This window comes from Siniperca chuatsi, linkage group LG1, assembly GCF_020085105.1.
Source record: "Siniperca chuatsi isolate FFG_IHB_CAS linkage group LG1, ASM2008510v1, whole genome shotgun sequence".
In the NCBI taxonomy this organism is placed as follows: Eukaryota; Metazoa; Chordata; class Actinopteri; order Centrarchiformes; family Sinipercidae; genus Siniperca; species Siniperca chuatsi.
The window spans coordinates 16,732,508-16,752,447 of record NC_058042.1 but is presented as its reverse complement, the minus strand read 5'-3'; the positions used below and the strand labels follow the sequence as shown (position 1 = coordinate 16,752,447).

Below are 19,940 nucleotides of genomic sequence, written 5' to 3'. Positions count from 1 at the left end.
AATGTATGTTAAGCCTGACATTTGCACCTTAAATTTATTGTTACCTTAGATCTTAATGGATACCAAAACAGACATCAGTCTTTCATTATACAATGAAACCACATCCAATGAGAATGAATCATTCTTCTAATACCTTTCTTACCTATTCAAATACTAATTGTGAAGTATTGTTTCTGGTGATTTAAGTTTATTAACAATAATTTGATTGATGATTTTAAAAAGGACTTTGAGACACATTTTAAACCTGTTAGATGATAAATTGAATTTACAGTATGTTAGTTAGTGTGGAGATGTTTTATCTGTTTGTTGCGCTCTGCTGCCAGCATGTGGTGAGAAGAGGTGATGAATCTCTGCTGAAGAGGTAATCTCTTTTCATGAGGTCAAATAACGACAATGCATGTGTTCGAAAGATAAAACAAGCCTTTTGATTTCTTGACTTACTGTCTTATGTAACTTTGATTATCAGTGTGCTGAATATTTGTTCTACCTTGTCTCCCTTTTTCTTCTCACACCAACAGAACTACAACAACAAAAACATCAGCCACTACTACTAATAGGCCTACTACTACTACTGTCACTGCTGTTACTACAAACACTAATAATAATCACACATTCAGTCAGATCATCGTGGTCACCAGTCAAACCAAGGTCCAGCAGCTTTAGCTACTCTGGTTCTTATCAAAGTGGGACTGTTTTCTTTTGAGATTGATTTTTATTTTCCAAGGCCATTTATGAAGCAATTTCCTAGAGTTAATGAAAGTGCAGGGTCGTTGCTCATTCTTCTGGGACATTTGATTTTCATCAATCACTACAGTTTTAATAAACCCTGCCTTGTGTCTGAAAAGGCACAGTCCCAGTGGGTGTACAATGTATATTTTTATGATACGCATGGATCATTGTCTCCATTTTGAATTGCTGTTGTTCATTCTGTAGACTCTTTCTGCTTTTATGAATAATGTTAAACTGTAGCAGCTTGTGGCGACTGTTGAAGGAAAGGACTGAGAAGACCTGAGCCCCCTCATGTGTTGCATCCTAATCACACCCTGCACAAGTATAGCTCTAATTGTTTTCCCACTCTTTATATAAAAATTGAAATCGGGCTAATAACAATGTTGTAATGGGACTGATAAACAGGGATTATGATGTTTAGTAATAGGAGGATGTTGCATTGGAAACTGGAAGGACAAAATAATGCTTTAATCCCCGGAGCCAACACAAAGCTCATATTACTTTGATAATGTGATGTTCAGTGTCTTTTATTTTCAGGCTGACTTTGCTCCAACTCTCTATTTTCGGATTCCTCTATGACAAATCTGAAAATGTATTTTTAAAGCATACTTCAAGTTGTTTTATTCATTTCCTACTTCAAGGGAGCAAACAGTTTCTACGTAGGCCTATATGACAATCAGACTCGCAGACTTGAAACTTGGGGAACTTGTTACCTGAGCTGCAAAACAGCTGCCTTTTAAGTAATTACCTCCGACAAGGATCCTTTCACAGGGCAGTTACATCAGCTCCAGTTTATTATCCAATGCCATTATCTAATGTATCATGTCTTATGCAAGGCTGATTTTGATCTTCAGTTAAGAAACACATACATGTCCTCTTAAAAGCTAAGATTGCTTAGCTTAAAGGGTCTTACCATGATATCTTGATTGAAGTTCAGTTTCCTCTTATACTGTATGTCATATCTGACTCTTAGCTACCTTGTTCAGGTGTGTGTGCGGACTATCATGCAGGTGGCTGAGATGTGTGGAGATCCTCTGACTCTATGAAATCTTCTGGGTCTCATATGCTGTAAGTACCAGCTGTTCAAGCTGTCGTTGATCATGCTGCTTTAAGATTGATATCTAAATTCTTGTGCTCAATTGTTTTCTCATTGAGACAAGTTTAATAATGACCTGATGACTGTGTTTGACGCAACACCTCCAGTGTTCTATGAAGTCGTCTCTTTCATCTGCGATGAGCAGGCTCATGTCCTCACGATCAAACAACCTGATCAGCAGCTCCACTGGCACAACCAGCAGTGTTTATAGATGCTATCCTTCACACACACAAAAAGCTGCAATGCAATATAGAAAAGTTATGGTGCATTGAAGAGTTAAGATAAATGTGCTTAAAGACTAAACAATGCTTAGTCCCTGATAATGGTCAATCCTGTTCAATCTCACCAAAGGGATTTACCAGAAAATAATTTAAAATGGAAAATGGGGGTTATTATATGAAATTCATGCAGGTTTGTTTAATAAAGCTTCCACTGAATTAACAAAATCGCAGTCCAGGAGTTAGAATAACACATTTATAATAGTAAACACTATGCTTGATCTTCCACCATATCAACATAGACAAAGAGGTCTGTGGGAACATCAAACTGCTTTGACAACAAAGCAGCTTTTTTTAGATTTAGAGGAGAATTTTCTTCAAATAATTAGCAGTGATTGGTGGTAAAGTATGACAAATAAATAAATGCAAGTCCTTACAGCAGGTGGTCCTTAACTCTTTTCTATTTGTGTGTATGTTCAGGTAACTTTCCTTCTACAGTCAAGAGACATTCAGATCAGTTGAATTAATGATTCTAAATTGCCCATAGGCGTGAATGTGTTTCCCTGTGTTTGAATGTGTTTGCCTTGATGATTTTTACAGTTAAAGACTGAAGATTATTCATATTTAAACAGCCGATTAACATTCTGCCTCTGAAAAGCAGGTTCTGCTGGCAACAGTAACACAGAAGTTAATCACAAACCTGCATTCTTATCAGATGAGGAGCTACAACACTTAATACAGAGGGTAGGCAGATTTCACTTTTGATCGAAATGAAATATGTATGTATTATTAAGGTGTGTTCAGACCAAATGGTGAAGTGGTGAAATGGTCTGAACACACCTTCAGAAACACCCACTTCATTGCCAACTACAAGAGCAAATTGCATGCTCAAGTTTGAATAAAAACCCACACCCTTACAACCCACCTCATAATTTTAATTGGGTTTTTCTGAGTTGAGATTATTGGACAAAAAATTGTCTCTCTTATTTGCCTAGCTTTATGAATGACACCTGCTTATTGTTGTATTGACAGAGGCTGTTTTGTACAGCCAAATTCTTTGCACAAATGATTTTTTTACAATCCTGTTTCTGTCAATATTGCCTTCCCCACAAAAAAATACCACATACAGACATTTAGAGTGGGCATGTGACGTCCTCACAGATGCTTTATTGTCGGCTGTTATTTCTCTATTCATAGCGCACAGAATAGTGCTCACCCTCGACTCGAACGTTCTGAAAGGTCAGTTCGGGCCACAACCGCTGTTGAAAGCCACATAATTAAGTGATTATTTGTAATATATTTTTCATGGTCAGAGTAATTTGATAGTTACATTTAGAGCCATCATTGGACCATGACCAAGATGTTTGGTGGAGTGGTTTGTAGGGCAGATGGGGTGAGGATCACCACCTCCAAGCCTGAGGATATGGTTCTCTCCCAGGAAAAAGGTTGATTAGTCAGTTAAAGTGAGGGTGTAGCAGGTGGCCAGATGTAGAGGAGTTAAGAGGAGTTAAAAGGAGTTTCCCAATCCCAAAAAACTTTTTTGCTAGTCTTCATCATTGTATTGAAAGCCTTGCAAATACACGTGGAAGTGATTGTATTGTAGTAATTGTTGCTGTAGGGGTGACCTTTTTGTTTACATCTGTGTCTTTTTTGTTTTCGTTCACTCTCAACGCTTCCATAGAGTTGTTTTCAGTCGCAGCAGGCAGCTGTGTTCAGCAAAAAGCTCCTAAAAATCCACTGTCACACCAAACAACTGACAGACAAAGTTAGTGACCAGCTGGTGAGCATAGTGGAGAATTTAGCAGCTAAAGAGCTAGATATTTTTTTCAGGAGTTGGTGGAGAGTAAAACAGAGCTAAAAGGAGAGTGAATATTGGACTTACATTCATCAGGTGGACACAAACAGGACTAAAATGACTGCAAATGCTCACCATATCAACTTATAGGCGATAATATGTCAGTTTTTTGTTTACAGCTTGTTACACTGCCCCCAAGTGGCCAAAAATCAATGAATGCAGGTTTAATGTATTTTTGGGGTTTGTCATTAACGAGGAAAACAAGACTACATTAGGACCAGCAGCTGTAGTAATGCAGTGTTTGTATCAAACTGTGGAGTTAAAAAGAGAACTGGGCTATAAAGCGCAATCTCAAAACCAGTCTTTTTTAAAGCCCTCAGCTATGATCATGAGTTTTGGGTACTGACCAAAGGTATGAGATTGCAGATGTAAGTGGCTGAGATGTGATTATTCTGCAGGTTAGCTGGGCACTTTGGAAGTGTTCCAGGCCTGATTGACAGAGAGAAAACCGGGGTGGGGGCCAAACTCAGGAACACACATTTCCATGGAGGCTCAGGAATGCACGGGCATCTGTATTAAGAGAAGCTGGAGGAAGTTGCAAAGGAAATGTTTGAACTACTCTGCTCACCCTGTTGCCACTCTAACACTGAGATCAATAAGAGGCCAGAAAATAATTGGTTTAAGAGTTAAGGTGCATTCGCACCACAAATACAATCTTGTTTTGTGCTACTTAAAGCTTTAAAGGGTCAGCTCTGACTACACGGTTTTTGGATTTGGTGATTTAGAAGTTATAACCTGTGATCCTTCCTGTGAAAACCCTCTTGGCCTTGGTCTGTGCAGTTCTCTGTCTTACCTCCTCTATTGTCCACAGGCAGTTGATGGCTTTCTGTTTGTTGTTGACTGTGATCAAGGGAAATTATTGTTTGTTTCTGAATCAGTATACAAGATCCTAAACTACAACCAGGTAGGTGCTACACATTTGACTTCACTAGTGTACATGTTGAAACCGAATGACATATTGTGGATACTGAATCATGTATTATGGTCTCAGATAATACTGTTGCATCATGCACTCTCACTCCTCCTCCTGCATTTCGTCTGTTTGTCTCCAGAATGACCTGATTGGCCAGAGCATGTTTGATTACCTCCATCCTTAAGACATTGCCAAAGTCAAGGAGCAGCTGTCCTTAGTGCTTACCGTAACACGAGAGAAAATCATCGATGCAAAAAGTAATCCACAATAATAGCAAGAGCACCTCGTGTAGAATACAGTCTTGATTTCATAAAAGTGATTTCAGTTAATATTTATGCAAACATAAACGCTGAATAATACATCCCAAACACTTTACATGCCGTTCACCTAAAGATTAAATGGCACTATTGTATGGTTTCTAAATCTAAAGTATAAATATATATATATTTTGGTAATAAGACGGTGTAGTCCCTCATTTGTCCAGGAGTGTTCCATCATAGAAAAGGTTTCAGTCGTAGTCATCTGGACACTGTTTTCAGAATCAAGACGTTTCGGCTCCCATCCGGAAGTCATTCTCAATTGTAAAAAAATGGGACGGGACAAAAGTGTAGGACAAAAGTGTAACAGAACCAAGAAGGAACGGTGTCTCCATTCCTTATGTATCTGGACTGTCTGAAAAACTACAAAGGATCTTTAGACAGCACAGTGTTCCTGTTTTCTTTAAACCAGGCAACACTTTAAGACAGAAACTCGTTCACCCTAAGGACAAGTTGCCCATACAAAAACAGAGCAATGTTGTCTATTCCATTCAATGCAGTGAGGAAAACTGCAAAGAACGGTACATAGGTGAGACCAAACAGCCACTTCACAAAAGACTTTATCAGCACAGACGACACGCTAACTCAGGATTACAGAGCGCCGTGCATTTGCAATTGTAAAAGCTACAAACCACACATTTGAAGACAGCGAGGTGAAGATTCTAAGTAGAGAGAAGAGTTGGTTTGAACGGGGTGTCAAGAAAGCCATTTTTGTGAAAAAAGAGAACCCCTCTTTGAACAGAAATGGTGGTCTGAGATTCAATCTGCCCAAAGTCTATCACAGTGTATTATCACCTTGGTCACGCAAATCACATGCTAATCAGGTACTTAACAGTGATGAAGTAGATGCAGCCAGAAAACAATAGGCCTGATTACTGATTACTGGGCCATCTTGGAAGCAATTAGGTCAGTTTCAGGTGAAACTAGCTATTAACAGATACTCAGGCAGATTCCTTCCTGAGGGCAGGGCTTATGTTACACAGAGTAGCTTAAATTTCTAGTTCCCGTCCCATTTTTTCACAATTGAGAATGACTTCGGGATGGGAGCCGAAACGTCTTGATTCTGAAAACAGTGTCCAGATGACTACGACTGAAACCTTTTCTATGATATATTTTGGTAACACTTTGGTAACCAGTATTGTTACTCCATTTATCACACACTTCCAGTTTTGTTATAAACCTGTACTTGTAATTATCTTAATATTGTACCCCTATCATCTAAAGTCTTGTCTTTCTACCTTGTACCTATATTTTGGTACTGGTAGGTACTTGTATGTACTTTATTGGTGTCGTATAGTACAACAAAATTACACAGTAATTTACCAGCTGCCATCTCTACCTTTTTTTAAAATGTTTTTCAGGTGGTCCTTTAGTGAAGACAGATATCAACCCAAGTTCTTTAAGACTTTGTTCTGGGATGAGACGCTCATTTTTCTGCAGGATGAAGTGCAACGGAAATATCGAAGATGAAGATTTTCCATCCAGCTGCTCAAAAAAAAACTGTTAGCATCCCTCACTTATCGCCTGCAGTGTCTATTGAACCAATATATTGTGTTCTGCTGATTAATCAAAATCTGATGTTCACACACTAGTATTACTTCTTATTTTTGAAGACATCTGAACACTTTTCCTTTATTCACAGCAGATCATAAGGGCTTCTGCACCATTCACAGCACTGGTTACTTAAAAAGTTGGTCCCCTGCTGAGGTGGATCTGGATGAAAATAATGAGTCAGACAATGATGGATGTAACGTAAGCTGTCTGGTGGCTGTTGGTCGGTTGCATCCCCACACTGTTTCTCAGCAAGTGCAGAATCACGTCAAGGTCAAGCCCACGGAGTTTGTTTCACGTCATGCTATTGACGGGAAGTTTCTCTTTGTAGATCAAAGGTGAAAACCTTTACCACAAAGTCTGGTTTCATATCAATACATTTGAATAAACTTGAATTTACTGTTTATGTGCACACACATCTCATCAATCATGTTTCAGATACTAATGCTTAGATTTAATTTCTTGATCAATAAATTATCCAATATTACTAAAATATATTAAAGATAATAACATTCCGAGTGAATATACTCTTTTTCTTTTTAAGGGCCACTGCCATATTGACTTATTTACCTCAAGAGCTGCTGGGAACTTTATTTTATGAATACGTTCATGAAGATGATATTGCTCATTTAGCAGAATGTCACAGGCAAGGTATGTATCTTACAAAAGGGAAAACGCAACACTTGATTAAAGGTGCTATTGACAACGATGATAACATCCAGCCACTAGATGACGCACTACCCTTCTCCCCTTCCATTACATTTCAGTGGTTGCCAGTTCGTTGCACAACCTGCATATTTCCTGGTTGAGTGGAGTGAGACTCAGACTCAGTCATATCAAGTGATGAATCTTTCGTGATAGAGTAATGAATTCATTTTGCAACATATAGCTATACATTAGCTATTGATTTAGGTTACTTTATGCGGTGATGTTTCATGTGACTATATCTATGGTAATCTTAGGATATGGCCAGCTAAAAAAATTAAAATAACCCCTTTTCCATCATTTAATAATTATAGGGGCCCTACATTGCAACACTTTACTATAAAAGGAAATTTCAATCATCCTTACACCATAAGACATTAGGTAAATATTGATACGCATCTTCATTATAATGTCACATTGTTTGAGGGAATTATAACGTAAGGTAACTGGACGCAACCGTTATTAATGTTAACGTAGCTCCTCAGGGATTGAAGCTGGTATTTTTCTAATTTTGACAATCTAACCGGTGACAACACATTAGTTAAGGTTGTAAGGACTATGGCTGTTGGTTGTTGTTGTTGATTTTGTTTAAATATACAGAACTGTAATTTTATGGGTTATTGTTGTTCGAACGATTAAGCTAAGACAGCTAATAATGTGCTAATGTCAGTGTCCGTTCCGAAGCAGGAACCAAACATCAGACATCTCACCCAGAGATGAACAAAACATTCATTTTGGACCTGTCAAAATTTTTAAAATTACCAATTCACAATCTTTTTTCTTTTTTTCTTTTTTTTAGAAAAGCAGTACTTTTATTCCACATCTTTCTAAAAGCTCTGTGGATAAATTTTTTTTAAATTATTCATCTACATAAAAATGTTCTCAATGAAACCTTTAACTGTTATTGCACATATCTACAGCATATGAGGCTCTCCCAAAGACAAGGACTGCTGTCCACCTACAGTGATTACAGTGGACAGTGTGTGGTGCTCAGATCTGTTCTGGTGGAATTACTGTGCTTTGCTGCCATTTCTGGGTGAAAATAGTGTTGTAGTTCATCTTACCTGCGGACAGTTCATCCATTACCTGTCCTTGTCCCCCCTTCTGTCGCTGTCTGCTGTAAGTGTTGCAGATGAGAGAGAAGATCAATACAAACTGCTACAAGTTAAAAATAAAAGATGGCTCATTCATCACACTAAGAAGCTGCTGGTTCAGTTTTATGAACCCTTGGACCAAAGAGGTGGAGTACATTGTCTCTAACAATACTGTAGCCACGTAAGTAAAACCGTCCTATTCTAGCTTATAATATAATTTCATGTTGTATCATATGTTGTATGTATATTTTTATAGATGTAAATCTTGTAGTTTAACAAGATTAAGAGTCTACAGCCATGCTAGTGTCTCTGTGAGGCTGTATTTGATCTAAATGCTCACATCAGCATGCTAACGTGCTTACAATGACAATGCTAGCATGTTGATGTTTAGCAGGCATAATGTTTACCATATTGGTTTAGCGTGTTAGCATACAAATGTGCTAATTAGCACTGAACGCAAAGTACAGCTGAGGCTAAATGTCATAGTTTTGCAGGTATTTGGTCATAAACCAAAGTATTGGACAAAATTTAATTTTGACCTTTTGATGGCCCTTAATGAAAAGTCAGGAGATCAAAGTTATTACAATGAATTTTCTGGGGACCATACATGTGTGCACCACATTTCACAACAAACCATTTGATATTAAATAGATATTTCAATAAAGAACTAAAAAGTCAATCTCATGGTGGCGTCAGAGGAAAAGTCAGAGGATGATCAAAGTCAGCAGGGTACATTATCTGGGCACCATGAATGTCTGTATCAAATTTTGTGCCAATTTTGTGCCAATCCAAATTTTGACCTGCTGGTGGTGTTAGTGGACAAGTCAGAGGATCACCAAAATCAGTATAATGTATTGTCTAGGAACCTCAAATACCTGTTGTAAATTTCATGGCAATCTATTTAATAGTTGTCAAGATATTTCAGCTTGGACCAAAGTGGTGGACCGACCGACTGGCAGACCTACACTGCCATCCTTAGAGCCACTAGCTGCTAGCATGACTAGACATAAATAAAGTGCAGAATAGATTCAGGTTATCTGCAAAGTTACTGTGTGACTACTGTAGGTTAAGCAGTTCAGTTACTATTTAGAGCTGTGACATGATACACAGTCATGAATCTTTCTTCGTTGTTTTACTTTTTCATTGACAAAGCAGTCATTATCAGCCTGCCTCCAGAAACACAATGGCCACCATACTGATGCCAGGTGACAATGAGACAGCCCTCTACTATGAGTATTTTGGTTTAATCTCAATCACCAAAGCAAAGCAGTACATAACACATCTTACAGCCTTGTGTTGTTGCAGGTGAAGGGAGGCTGGATCTCCAAACAGTGCATAGTATTCGTGGTGCAAAGGAATTGTTGGAAATGCAGAGGTATAACCATCTTCTGACTAATATTGACCCTTTTAAATGATAATAAAGCAGGTGCGGTACTGATAGTTGTTTTTAAGACTTTTAAATGTTTAAGACACTTTCATAGAAAAGGTTTCAGTTGTAGTCATCTGGACACTGTTTTCAGAATCAAGACGTTTCGGCTCCCATCCGGAAGTCTCACAATTGAGAATGACTTCCGAAACGTCTTGATTCTGAAAACAGTGTCCAGATGACTACGACTGAAACCTTTTCTACGATGGAACACTCCTGGACGAATGAGGGACTACACCGTCTTTAAGACACTTTAAAGATTTGACAGATGATAAAAATGTGGAAAAATGACTTTTTGTCTCCTTAGTCCCATTACTTTCAGTGTGAAATGACAATTATCTTGAATTCATACTGGTTTAATATGTGGGTATAGATTGCCTGACAGTTGATGACAGCTGACTCTAGATAATATGTAGCACCATATTTCATCCAAATGACTACTTGCAGAGTGAGAATTCAGGGTAAGAGGGGAGTGGAAATTTTAAAATTGAACACCTTTGCCTTTAACAATGCCAATTAAATTAGCATTAAAAATGAAAAGTGAGAAATAAAATATTGTAGATTGGTTACTTTCATAAATAACTGCACGTTTGTTTCACCTGGTGAAAAGTTTGTTCGAGGAGGCCGTGTCATCTGTGGTGTCTGTGGATCTGGAGAACCTGGTGGGGGGAGGGTGAAGAATATGGCCAGGGAGAAGGAGAGAGGCAACCAAGCACAAGACTACTCAACAAAACAAGGTCAGGTCAGGCTGAAGAGGATGTTTTTGAAGCACTGGAGCCTTCACAAGAGGTTTATCCTGAGGGCTCTGGGCCTCAGTCTTCAGGACAAGCTAAAGGAGGTCAAGACTTGAAACTGGTGTGATTACAGATTATGCGGCCTGCATGTCTGCCATACCTGGTAGGCCCTTATCATAGGTTACCTGCAGCAGAGGAGGAGGAAGCCCAAGAGCAAAGGACATGGCTCAGAGATGGAAGGAAGTGTTTTCATTGGAACAGCAGGTCTGAGCACTGACTTCCTTCACCACCTGATCCAACTCAGCACCATGTGGTGATGAGCTGACAGCTCTGCTCCTATCTTCAGCCAAGCGTCCAAGACTTAGGGTATTATATCGGACAATATGACTACAAAGTCAATTATCAATCATTGAAAGGTGTTCTGGTACCAGGTACATCAGAAAATGCAGAGACAGCTACAAGACATTGTGATATTTTGAACAAAGAAATGTTTCTCTGCCATAACGAGGAGGTAAAGAAGGAACAAAAAAGATAAGTAACCCTTGGGGCAGATAAAAACTCAAAAAGAGGAATGCTAAAAGATCTTTCTTCACATGAGGTTCTCCTTTAAGTTGTCCCGTGCAATCATTTAGCATTTTGTTATGATAAGCCTAAGGCAAGCACATAAAACTCTGGTTGATTCTTGCATTACTGCATTTTTTTTTAGTATTGAATCCATTTTTGGTTTTTGCTCCTGCTTTAACTGGATAAAGCATATTATCTGTAATTAAAGCAAAAGCCAAGTTGTATTAATTTTTTTTAATTCCTTGGTTTTCATCCAAGCATAGTCTGCGCCAGGTCCATAGATAAAAGCTCTTTTTAGTTTGCTTCTAGACTCTGGAAATTAATATCCCCTTGGTGGCAAATGCATACTGGCAGCACAAGTATCTGCATCTCTGTAAATCTTGCTTTTATTCATTGTGCAAAGGAAATGATGAAAGATTGTGATCCATTCTGGGTAAGCTGTCCCTCTTAAGTGTACACTGTTCACTCACTTCCTTTCTTATTCATCACATCATGTTTTACAATCAAGGATCAAATATACAAAAATGTTATTTTGATATCTTTATTTGATGATTTTACGTTTTTATTTTTAAACAACAATTTCAAGCTTTGCACAAAAAGATTCTGACCACAACAGCCTGTGCTCTGCTTAATATCTTGGCTGCGGGGAGGAGCAAAACATCACATATCAAATCCAGCCAATGACTACATACCCAATTACAAGATATTTTTTCATACAAGACATCTGAGAGGAGTTCAACTGGAGATCACGACAAGGTGATAACTGATTTTCTCCATGACCCGAAAGTCACTCTCTTTTTTTTTTTTTTTTAATAGCAAGTCTTGTATTCTTTCCCCCAAAGCACATTTAGTAGTTAGGCCACACAAGAGTCAAAATCAAACTTATCAGTGAAATTAATTGTGAGAAAACAGTGACACCACAACAGTGCTCAGCCAAACCCATCAAATGAAAGTACAATAACATTGTAAATAATAATGTTAATAATAAGTGTTTTACTATTTTTTCCCCCCAAACATAAAAATAAATTCCTTTGGTCAAGTAAAAAACTAAATGAAAATAATAGTTAACTTTTCCTTTCACCAGTCTTATGTCCCTCGTGTTTCATTTTCTACATACAGTCAACCAGGTTCTTGAGGCTCTAAGGCTGCAAAGGAGGTGTCAAGGCAATATGGTTATGGTGCCCCTGGCGCTCCATGCTGCAGCATGCTGGGAGTAGGACTAGAGGAGTAGGAGAGAGGGCAGAGGCATTGAAAGAGGACCAGTGTGTCCTCAGACAGCAGGTGAAGGTGCATCAGGGTCAGGCTCGTTGCTGTAGTTGTTGTTGTAGTGATTCCCACTAGGTGGGTGATTAGGCAGGATGTCCAGTTCATCCACCTGGGGGCCAGGGTGCATCACCACCAGCTGGTCCTGGGGGATGTCTGCTGCTGCAGCCGCCAGGTTAGTGATGGACTTGGACTTGACACACTGGAAGTCCACGTGGCGGCTTTTACCCTCTTCCTTTTCCCAGGACATGCGGATAAAGGGCCTCTGGACGTAGTTGTAAATTACCTCTGGGCGACCTCCTGGTCGTTTTTTGACTTTCTCTTTATATGTAGGGTAGCCTGCCGAAGGAACAGTGTGGACAAATCATTAGCTCAGTTTGTGTTAACATGTCTTGTTCACCTATAATACACATACACCAGAATCACGGGACAAGAGCTCATTAACCAGTAGGTGAAGTGCTCAATTCACTAATGATATGTCAGTGCTTTGAAGTAGTTCTGACATATTTCCACTATGACGAGGGTTGGGGTTCAATGGCTGGATTTATTTTGGATCTGGTTCCAAGTTGGTAAAATACCCAGATTAGGCAAGATAGGGTCCTGGTATCCAGTAGTTGACAAAAACATCCAAATCCAAAACAAAGAAAATTAAGTTACCTTTTAACAAGTTCATCACATTTTCACCTCGTTTCTGTTAACTGATCAGTTTTACACCATAAATTGGTTAAGTGATGTCAGTTGTCTTCCCAATCCTTGTACAACTACAGTACTTCTTTGCAGCTGGCTCTTATACTTTGTCAGACTATCTGATACCTTTTTAATGCATAGTAACAGTTTTCCTGCCACACCCAATCTGCAACAAACTAAAAGATCTGCCATATATTTGTGTTTCCCTTTGCCTTTATTACTGTGTTTTCTGGATGATAGTTGCCTCATGAAAGGCTTGCTGCCCAAAATAAGCACTACTTTCAATGTGGTGTTCTGCTCATACATTATGCACTGCTATTAATAAAACCTTTGGCTTGTTTTCTGTGTTTGAAGTTTTCCTGTCAGCCCCTCAAACTGTGACTTGACTGAAAAATATGCATTTCACTAAAAGCTCACTCCACTGACGAGAGATTTCAAAACATCACTATTTATCATTTGAAAGTTCAACTTACCTTCAATGCCCAGTCTTATTTTCTTTAATCCTCTCTCCTTTAAAACTGATTTGGCAACATCTCGGTTCTCAATATACTTGAAAAATCTGTACAGTTTTGTGCTGTAGATGACTGCAAAGAGAAGAACCAAAACAATATTTCTTATTCACATATCTGTCTTTCGTATATGCGCAGACCTGTGTGTCTGTATTCGGTATTAATGCATACTCACTCTGTGAATACTCTTCTCCCATTTGTGGTGGGTATTCTTCATCCCAGTCAACCACATCATCATCAGTAAGGACTACAATGTGACATTCCCTCTCGCCACTCTGGGCACTGGCCACCATCAAAGGCAGAACCATTTCCTCCAGGTAAAACTCAAATTGTCGCCGAGCTCCGTCATTGGACAGCTCATGCATCAGGGCACCTGATAAAAAGGAGATTATCAGTTAGAAGATGTGAACCAATTCACAATGCCTCTCAGAACTGCCCACTATGAATTAAACTTGTGTAAAGCCTTAGAGGCCATAAATAAAAACTTCTATCTACAATAGAATAGATTTGTGATTACGCACTGTGTAAGGCTGTAGAGGGTGAAAGTAACAAGGCAGCTTCATGTTCACGCCGACTCAAACTGCCACCGTTAATGGGTAACACTAACAGGTTCAGTGCTCCAGAGGAAATACTCACTAAGATCTCTGCATTTGATGGTGCTGTAGTCGAAGGAGATGCATAGATAGTCACAAGCCTCCCGCAACTCAGGGATGGAGATTCCATCAGGACACCGGATTATCCCAGATTTGTAGTAATCCTGTCAATTAGACAGAAATCACACAGATGGTCGTCATTGTAAACACTGTGTTAATCCATTAGCTCATAACATAAAATATACATTAAAAAAATCAAGTGCCTACACTTAAATGCTTAAATCTTTCAATAAAAAAAAACAAAAAACATAAAGGCAACTCTGTAACAGTATCTTACTTTGGTTTTGCCACCTAATAGAAGATTTAGAGTTTCACAGGTAGGGCTGGCTATCATTCAAAAATGTTCGATATCGTAACCAGTATAATACCTTGACTTTGATACCGGTTCCTACTTTTTTTTCAATACCAACTTCATAAAATCCATTTTAACACAAGAAAATTATATTACACATTACAGTACAATTATTCACTTCAAAAGGAGGAAGCTGTACAAATACCTGTGAGCAGCTGGAGAAACAGTTTTTACACTGCACACTTAACTCAATCTGGATAACTGGACTAAGAAAAAAATAAGAAAATGATGGAATATAGTATAGTATTGGATTATATAAATGTCAAAAGGAACAGTATGGCATCAATACACCATGGTAGCATCTAGTCTGCCTAATCAAAAGAAGAAGGGAATGACGTTGATGTTTGTGGTACTGGGAAATAGTTGCATAGTGAGACCACATATGTTGTAAAGAGAAGCTAGCCTGGGTCTGACAACAATCCACCGTGTCAACTTCAGGAGTATTTTTCTCTGGACGTAACGTAGTGTTTTTCCTGCAAGACTATGACTTGTAATGTTAGACAGCCAATCACCAGCATTATTAGATCTTGGTACGAGCATGCTGCATGCTTATTGGTGCGCTGATGCTGATGAGATTTAGTCCTTAGGTATCGAAATTTGGCACCGAATGACAAGGCATTTTTAGTTACTCGATGGTATCGAAGCAAATCGGTCGGTGTCATAAAAGTGTCGAAGTACACAGCCCTATTCACAGGTTAGACTTTACAGGTTGCAGAACTCAGCAGTTGGCCAGGAAATGAGATGTAAGAGTTAATGTTTTAAGACTGTTAATATGTAGTATGTATGTATGTATGTATGTGTGACACTAAATGTCAAGCAATGAAATTAAATGTTATGCAGCTGTCTATTGTAATATTATGCTGTAGTTAAATGTCCCTTTCCCGCCCCTTTATATATGTGAAACAGAGGAATCTTACAATAAAGTGTTACCTCATCTAATCATACCTTTCCAGAGAAGTCACCAACAGCAGCTTTTTCAGTAATTAGCGTATCACTCACTGTATCACAAAGTAAATTAAATTTTCCTGCATTTAGTCTAATAATAGTTCTGACATATACAATCATTTGCCAGTTTCTTAGATGCACCTAGCTAAATGCAATGCAGGCAACATATAACAGCCATGCTATAAATCTATAAAATAATGTTCAGGTTTTGTCGACCCTAACTTAGAGGGATGTTTCTTTAGCTTTAAGGTCATTTTGGAGGCTGTAGTTTGTGGTGCTGTTGGACTGTATTGTGTTATACTGTGAGGTGTTTCTAATTTTTTGTCTACCATCATTGATATAAAAAGAGAAAATGTTAGAGAGAGACTGACCAGAATTGCTCGGAAAACTGTTGAGCTAATGCCCTCAGCCACCTCGTACTCCCCCTTCTCGTTGGGTCGTGTGAAATTATGTTCTCTTCCTGATCCAAACATTCTGAAATAAAGAAGCTTTGGCTTATTCTCTGAATCACAGACAATGGAAATCCAAAATTTCCATAGCACTTTTATATCTACAGTTATCTACATAAACATTTCATTTACATATTACTGATTAGTAAAATACTTTAAGTTATCCTGGCTATAATGAGTATGGACAAATAATAAGGATGCTCAACGTATACTGTACCTGCCCAACATGGTATTGGGTTGTGCAGTGAAGATGGAAGGATCTACTACAAAGCGTGTGTTGTCAACAATCAGAGTGACTCTTTCTAAGGTCCTAATGTTTCGGTTTCCAACAGTGGCACTTGCTCCTCCCTCCTTGGGATTCTCGTAGACAAAAATCATTTCTCCAACTCCCAAGCTCTTGAAGGTGCCTTCAGTACTGGACAGGCTGCTGGTGCGACTGCTCACCACCCCACTGCTGCTGGAGCCACTGGGAGAGACTCTCTGAGGCCGTGGACTACTGGGCCTCGATGACGGGCCACCATCTCGTTCACGGTCTACACATAGACAGGCAGAACAACAGCCCATCAGAAACAAGAAACGACTTAATTCTTGACATACTTTTTCCTAATCATTTTGCAGCTTGATTTGAAGGATTTTGTATTTATGAGAAACATTCTTGAGCAACCAGATTTGGTACCATCTTTGGCATCCATTTGAGTAATGGTCCATTACTAGAAATTTCGGATCTAAAAGAAGCAGACTGGAAAGGGCCCTACTCAGAACGTGTCTTGTATCCAGACAATTAAACCACAAGCTATCTTGGTCTAAACACAAACAGGTGGATTAGTGCAGACTTGATCCATTCACAGCAGATATAAACCATGTCTGAGCTGTAAGTTGATAAATGCAGTCAGCTGTTCTCAACAGTAGCTGCCAAGAGCTGTGGACCTCTAACATGACATCCATATAAGCCCTCTATTCTTTCCATGCACACTCACCACTGTTGTGTTGGCGAGTGGGTGAGGTGACGTTGCGAATGCAGGGGGTAAGCTGGCCTTCTCTCTCATGTGAGGAGTCCCTGGAGCGATCGCTAGAGCGGCGGCGGTCACGTGAGCGGTCACAGCCTCCACTGGCACCATGCAGGCTCATCTTCCTCTGTTCTGCCTCCACTCGAGATGCTCGGGCCTGACTGCTGCTTTTCAAGACAAAAGCATACTTAACATTCCTCTCTCTTTTCTCAACACCAGAGGATATTTTTATTTCATAGTTGTAATGTTATTATGACACACAGGCACACTCGCTCCTGGTGGACAGACTCAATAGCTTTACAGATGTTGTGCAAACTACTTCTGTGCACCTGTTAACAAAACATGTTAACACAACTGTGCAATTGTTAACAAAATCCAAGTATGAAAAAAATAACACATCTTACATACCAGAACATGGGATAGATTTCACACTTTAACAGGGTTGTCACAGTGTTTATCTTCTTCACCTGGTGTACACACAACTATTCTCAACAGTTAGTGTGAGTATGACACACACACTTGGAATGCAGCCAAGTCGTGTTGCCATTACCTTTGATGTTTTATCGACACTAAACCAAAATCAGAGATGCCTGAGCTTTAACACAGTTCTTGTGTAATCTAATCAAGGAAGGAAGTACACGTAGAGCCAAGTGCAAAAAGATTGTAAATGCACCAGAAGACATAGGATACTGCACTACGCAACTGTTCATTTAATATTAGTTTCTGACAGACCAAATCTGCTTTCTGACAAAAAAAACATCAGCAAGTTATTCATTTTATAAATGGGAGAAAAGGAAGAGGTTATAGGCACAGCTGCAGGGTAATAATGTGTAGTCAGTACAAACCCACTCACCGACCACAGACAAACATCACAGGAACACCCCCCTTGGCCTAAGACCCAATGCACAAGTCTGAACTCTTCCTGCCTACCCTATTCTGCCATCCTATCTGCATTTCTATTGTTCCTTCAGTAGAAAAAAAGAAACAAAAACGGAAATGCTACAGGAAAAGGACCTCACAGGGTAGGATGGAGGAACCAGTACCATACATTAGATTAGGGTTATCACATTAGTTAACAGGAGTGGAGAAAAATACCTTCCATAACCAAAACTAACCAGGATAACCACCCTGAGGTGCGTGTGGTGGTCATTGTTGGCTAAGACTGACGCAAAGTGGAATATGTACGTGTGTGTCAATGAGGCTCAAACTTAAAGCCCCTTGCACTTTAGTGAACAAATAAACACTCGGTGCTTTTCAAAAACTCCATTGCCGTTTTGGAAAATAGTTCCCTCATCAGTTACACAGATATTATGACATATTGTAGATACTTGTCTTGCAATATATTGCCTACCACAGAATTACCAGTATCATGACGCTGTGATTATTGGGGGTAGGGGAGGGCAATATATATAAAAACCTCTATCATGGTATGTGTAATTGTGGAGCGTGATGTCCATATCAAGTTAACTTTATACAAACATCTGACACACCAGAGAAACTAGACTAGAAAAAATTACCAAATGGGAATCGCTGTTTTAGGCTAATCCAGTAAATTGAATACCCAGCCATTCAAGGAAATTAATAAAATTTACAAATATTACAAATATCAAATACTGCCATAAAACAGTCCTGCTAATTGATCTGTAACATAACTTATAATGACACCATACAACAAGTGATATTAAAGGGATAGTTACTTTGGTACAAGCTGTTTGGCAAAATCTTTGACCATTGACACATATATATTATCTCACTGTATATATTGCCCTATTCATCTACTAGTTGCTTTGAAATTAACTTTATACTAAGGGTACACCTATCACTTAATACAAGACAAGAGCCATGTAAAATCTACAGATAAATAATGTGATACACAGATACAGATACTGTAAGTTTATCATCTGATATATTAGAAATAGCTTTGAGCAATACCTAATATTTTCTACTCTTATGCCATATTATCTTTTCACAGGAGGTCTGACAGATTGTCAGCTGGCTCACCTCGAATGCCTGCAGAGTTTGCGAGGTCGGCTTGTTGCTTTTCGTTCCCAGTTTTCGGTGTCACTGGAGTTACTGTCATATGACTGCAGACGTTCTGCCATCACCCGTACAGGGGGGAGTCCAGTCTGGATCTTTCACCGTTCATAATCTGGCTAATGGTGAAATCAACAAGTCAGTTCGATCCCCTGATCAGCCCCTAGCAAACCACGGGCTAGCTGCTGTCAGCTAACACAATAGTTTGTCAGTGAGTTCATGTGTGCTGTCGACTTCAAAATAAACGAGGCCGGGTGACCGCGGTTGTCGTTGACGTTAAATGTGTGGAGTATTATACACCTCAGCACAAAATCTTGTCAACGTTGCTGTCAGACTGAGTCAGCCTACGATTAGGTTAGCTAGCTTGCTGTGTTAGCATACGTAGCCAGCTAACATTAGCTGGCGTTGCTAGCTAGATTAACTAACACCATTAACATAATAATCTGAGACAGCTGTGTGGCTAGTGAAGTTTTCCCAACAGTACTGACATAACGGCTGTCATATTCTAAGCAGATATAGCAAAATATAAAAAATAGCTACCCAGTTGGCTACGTTTTCCGCTGTAGTGTAATTCCAATCGCTCACCAGCTAACCAGCCATCTCCTTTCAAAACACTCACTCACCCAGCTGACGTCCAACGTGACGACCGTTAGTGGCTTGACGTGCTGACGCACACAAAACTAGAATTTATAGCTATTGCTAAACTTCAACTTTCTAATTACATTAGCTTCGTCTCTAAATACATTTGGATTTGAAAATGAAAATGTTTTGAAGATGATCGATTTGTTTTCAACAGCTGGTAGAACGATTTTAACATTTTCCTCAAAAGGGAATCGAGT

The 19,940-nt window shown here is 39.1% G+C and overlaps 2 protein-coding genes across 8 annotated transcripts in view; one reads left to right on the top strand and one right to left on the bottom strand.

Moving 5' to 3' along the window:
* arntl1b (aryl hydrocarbon receptor nuclear translocator-like 1b) overlaps positions 1–11,914 on the top strand; it is a 23,766-nt gene extending 11,852 nt beyond the window's left edge. The window contains 9 exon segments of the mRNA XM_044198772.1: positions 2,709–2,787; positions 4,710–4,802; positions 4,951–5,068; positions 6,490–6,630; positions 6,771–7,017; positions 7,224–7,330; positions 8,509–8,659; positions 9,784–9,853; positions 10,515–11,914. Of these exon segments, the coding sequence (XP_044054707.1) occupies positions 2,709–2,787; positions 4,710–4,802; positions 4,951–5,068; positions 6,490–6,630; positions 6,771–7,017; positions 7,224–7,330; positions 8,509–8,659; positions 9,784–9,787 (940 nt within the window). The 3' untranslated portion in view covers positions 9,788–9,853; positions 10,515–11,914.
* btbd10b (BTB (POZ) domain containing 10b) lies at positions 11,730–19,940 on the bottom strand. 7 transcript variants are annotated; one of them, XM_044210555.1, is made up of 9 exons: positions 19,642–19,940; positions 19,069–19,220; positions 17,038–17,231; positions 16,278–16,593; positions 15,983–16,085; positions 14,298–14,418; positions 13,837–14,034; positions 13,626–13,736; positions 11,730–12,804 (listed from the first exon to the last, which is right to left on the bottom strand). In XM_044210555.1, the coding sequence occupies exons 2-9, from the start codon at positions 19,167–19,169 to the stop codon at positions 12,473–12,475; spliced, it is 1,476 nt and encodes a 491-aa protein (XP_044066490.1). In that variant the 5' UTR covers positions 19,170–19,220; positions 19,642–19,940; the 3' UTR covers positions 11,730–12,472. The 7 variants fall into 7 exon arrangements, with proteins under 7 accessions (XP_044066490.1, XP_044066403.1, XP_044066320.1 ...); XM_044210468.1 differs by having other exon boundaries at positions 17,038–17,234; positions 19,725–19,924; XM_044210385.1 differs by having other exon boundaries at positions 17,038–17,234; positions 19,642–19,923.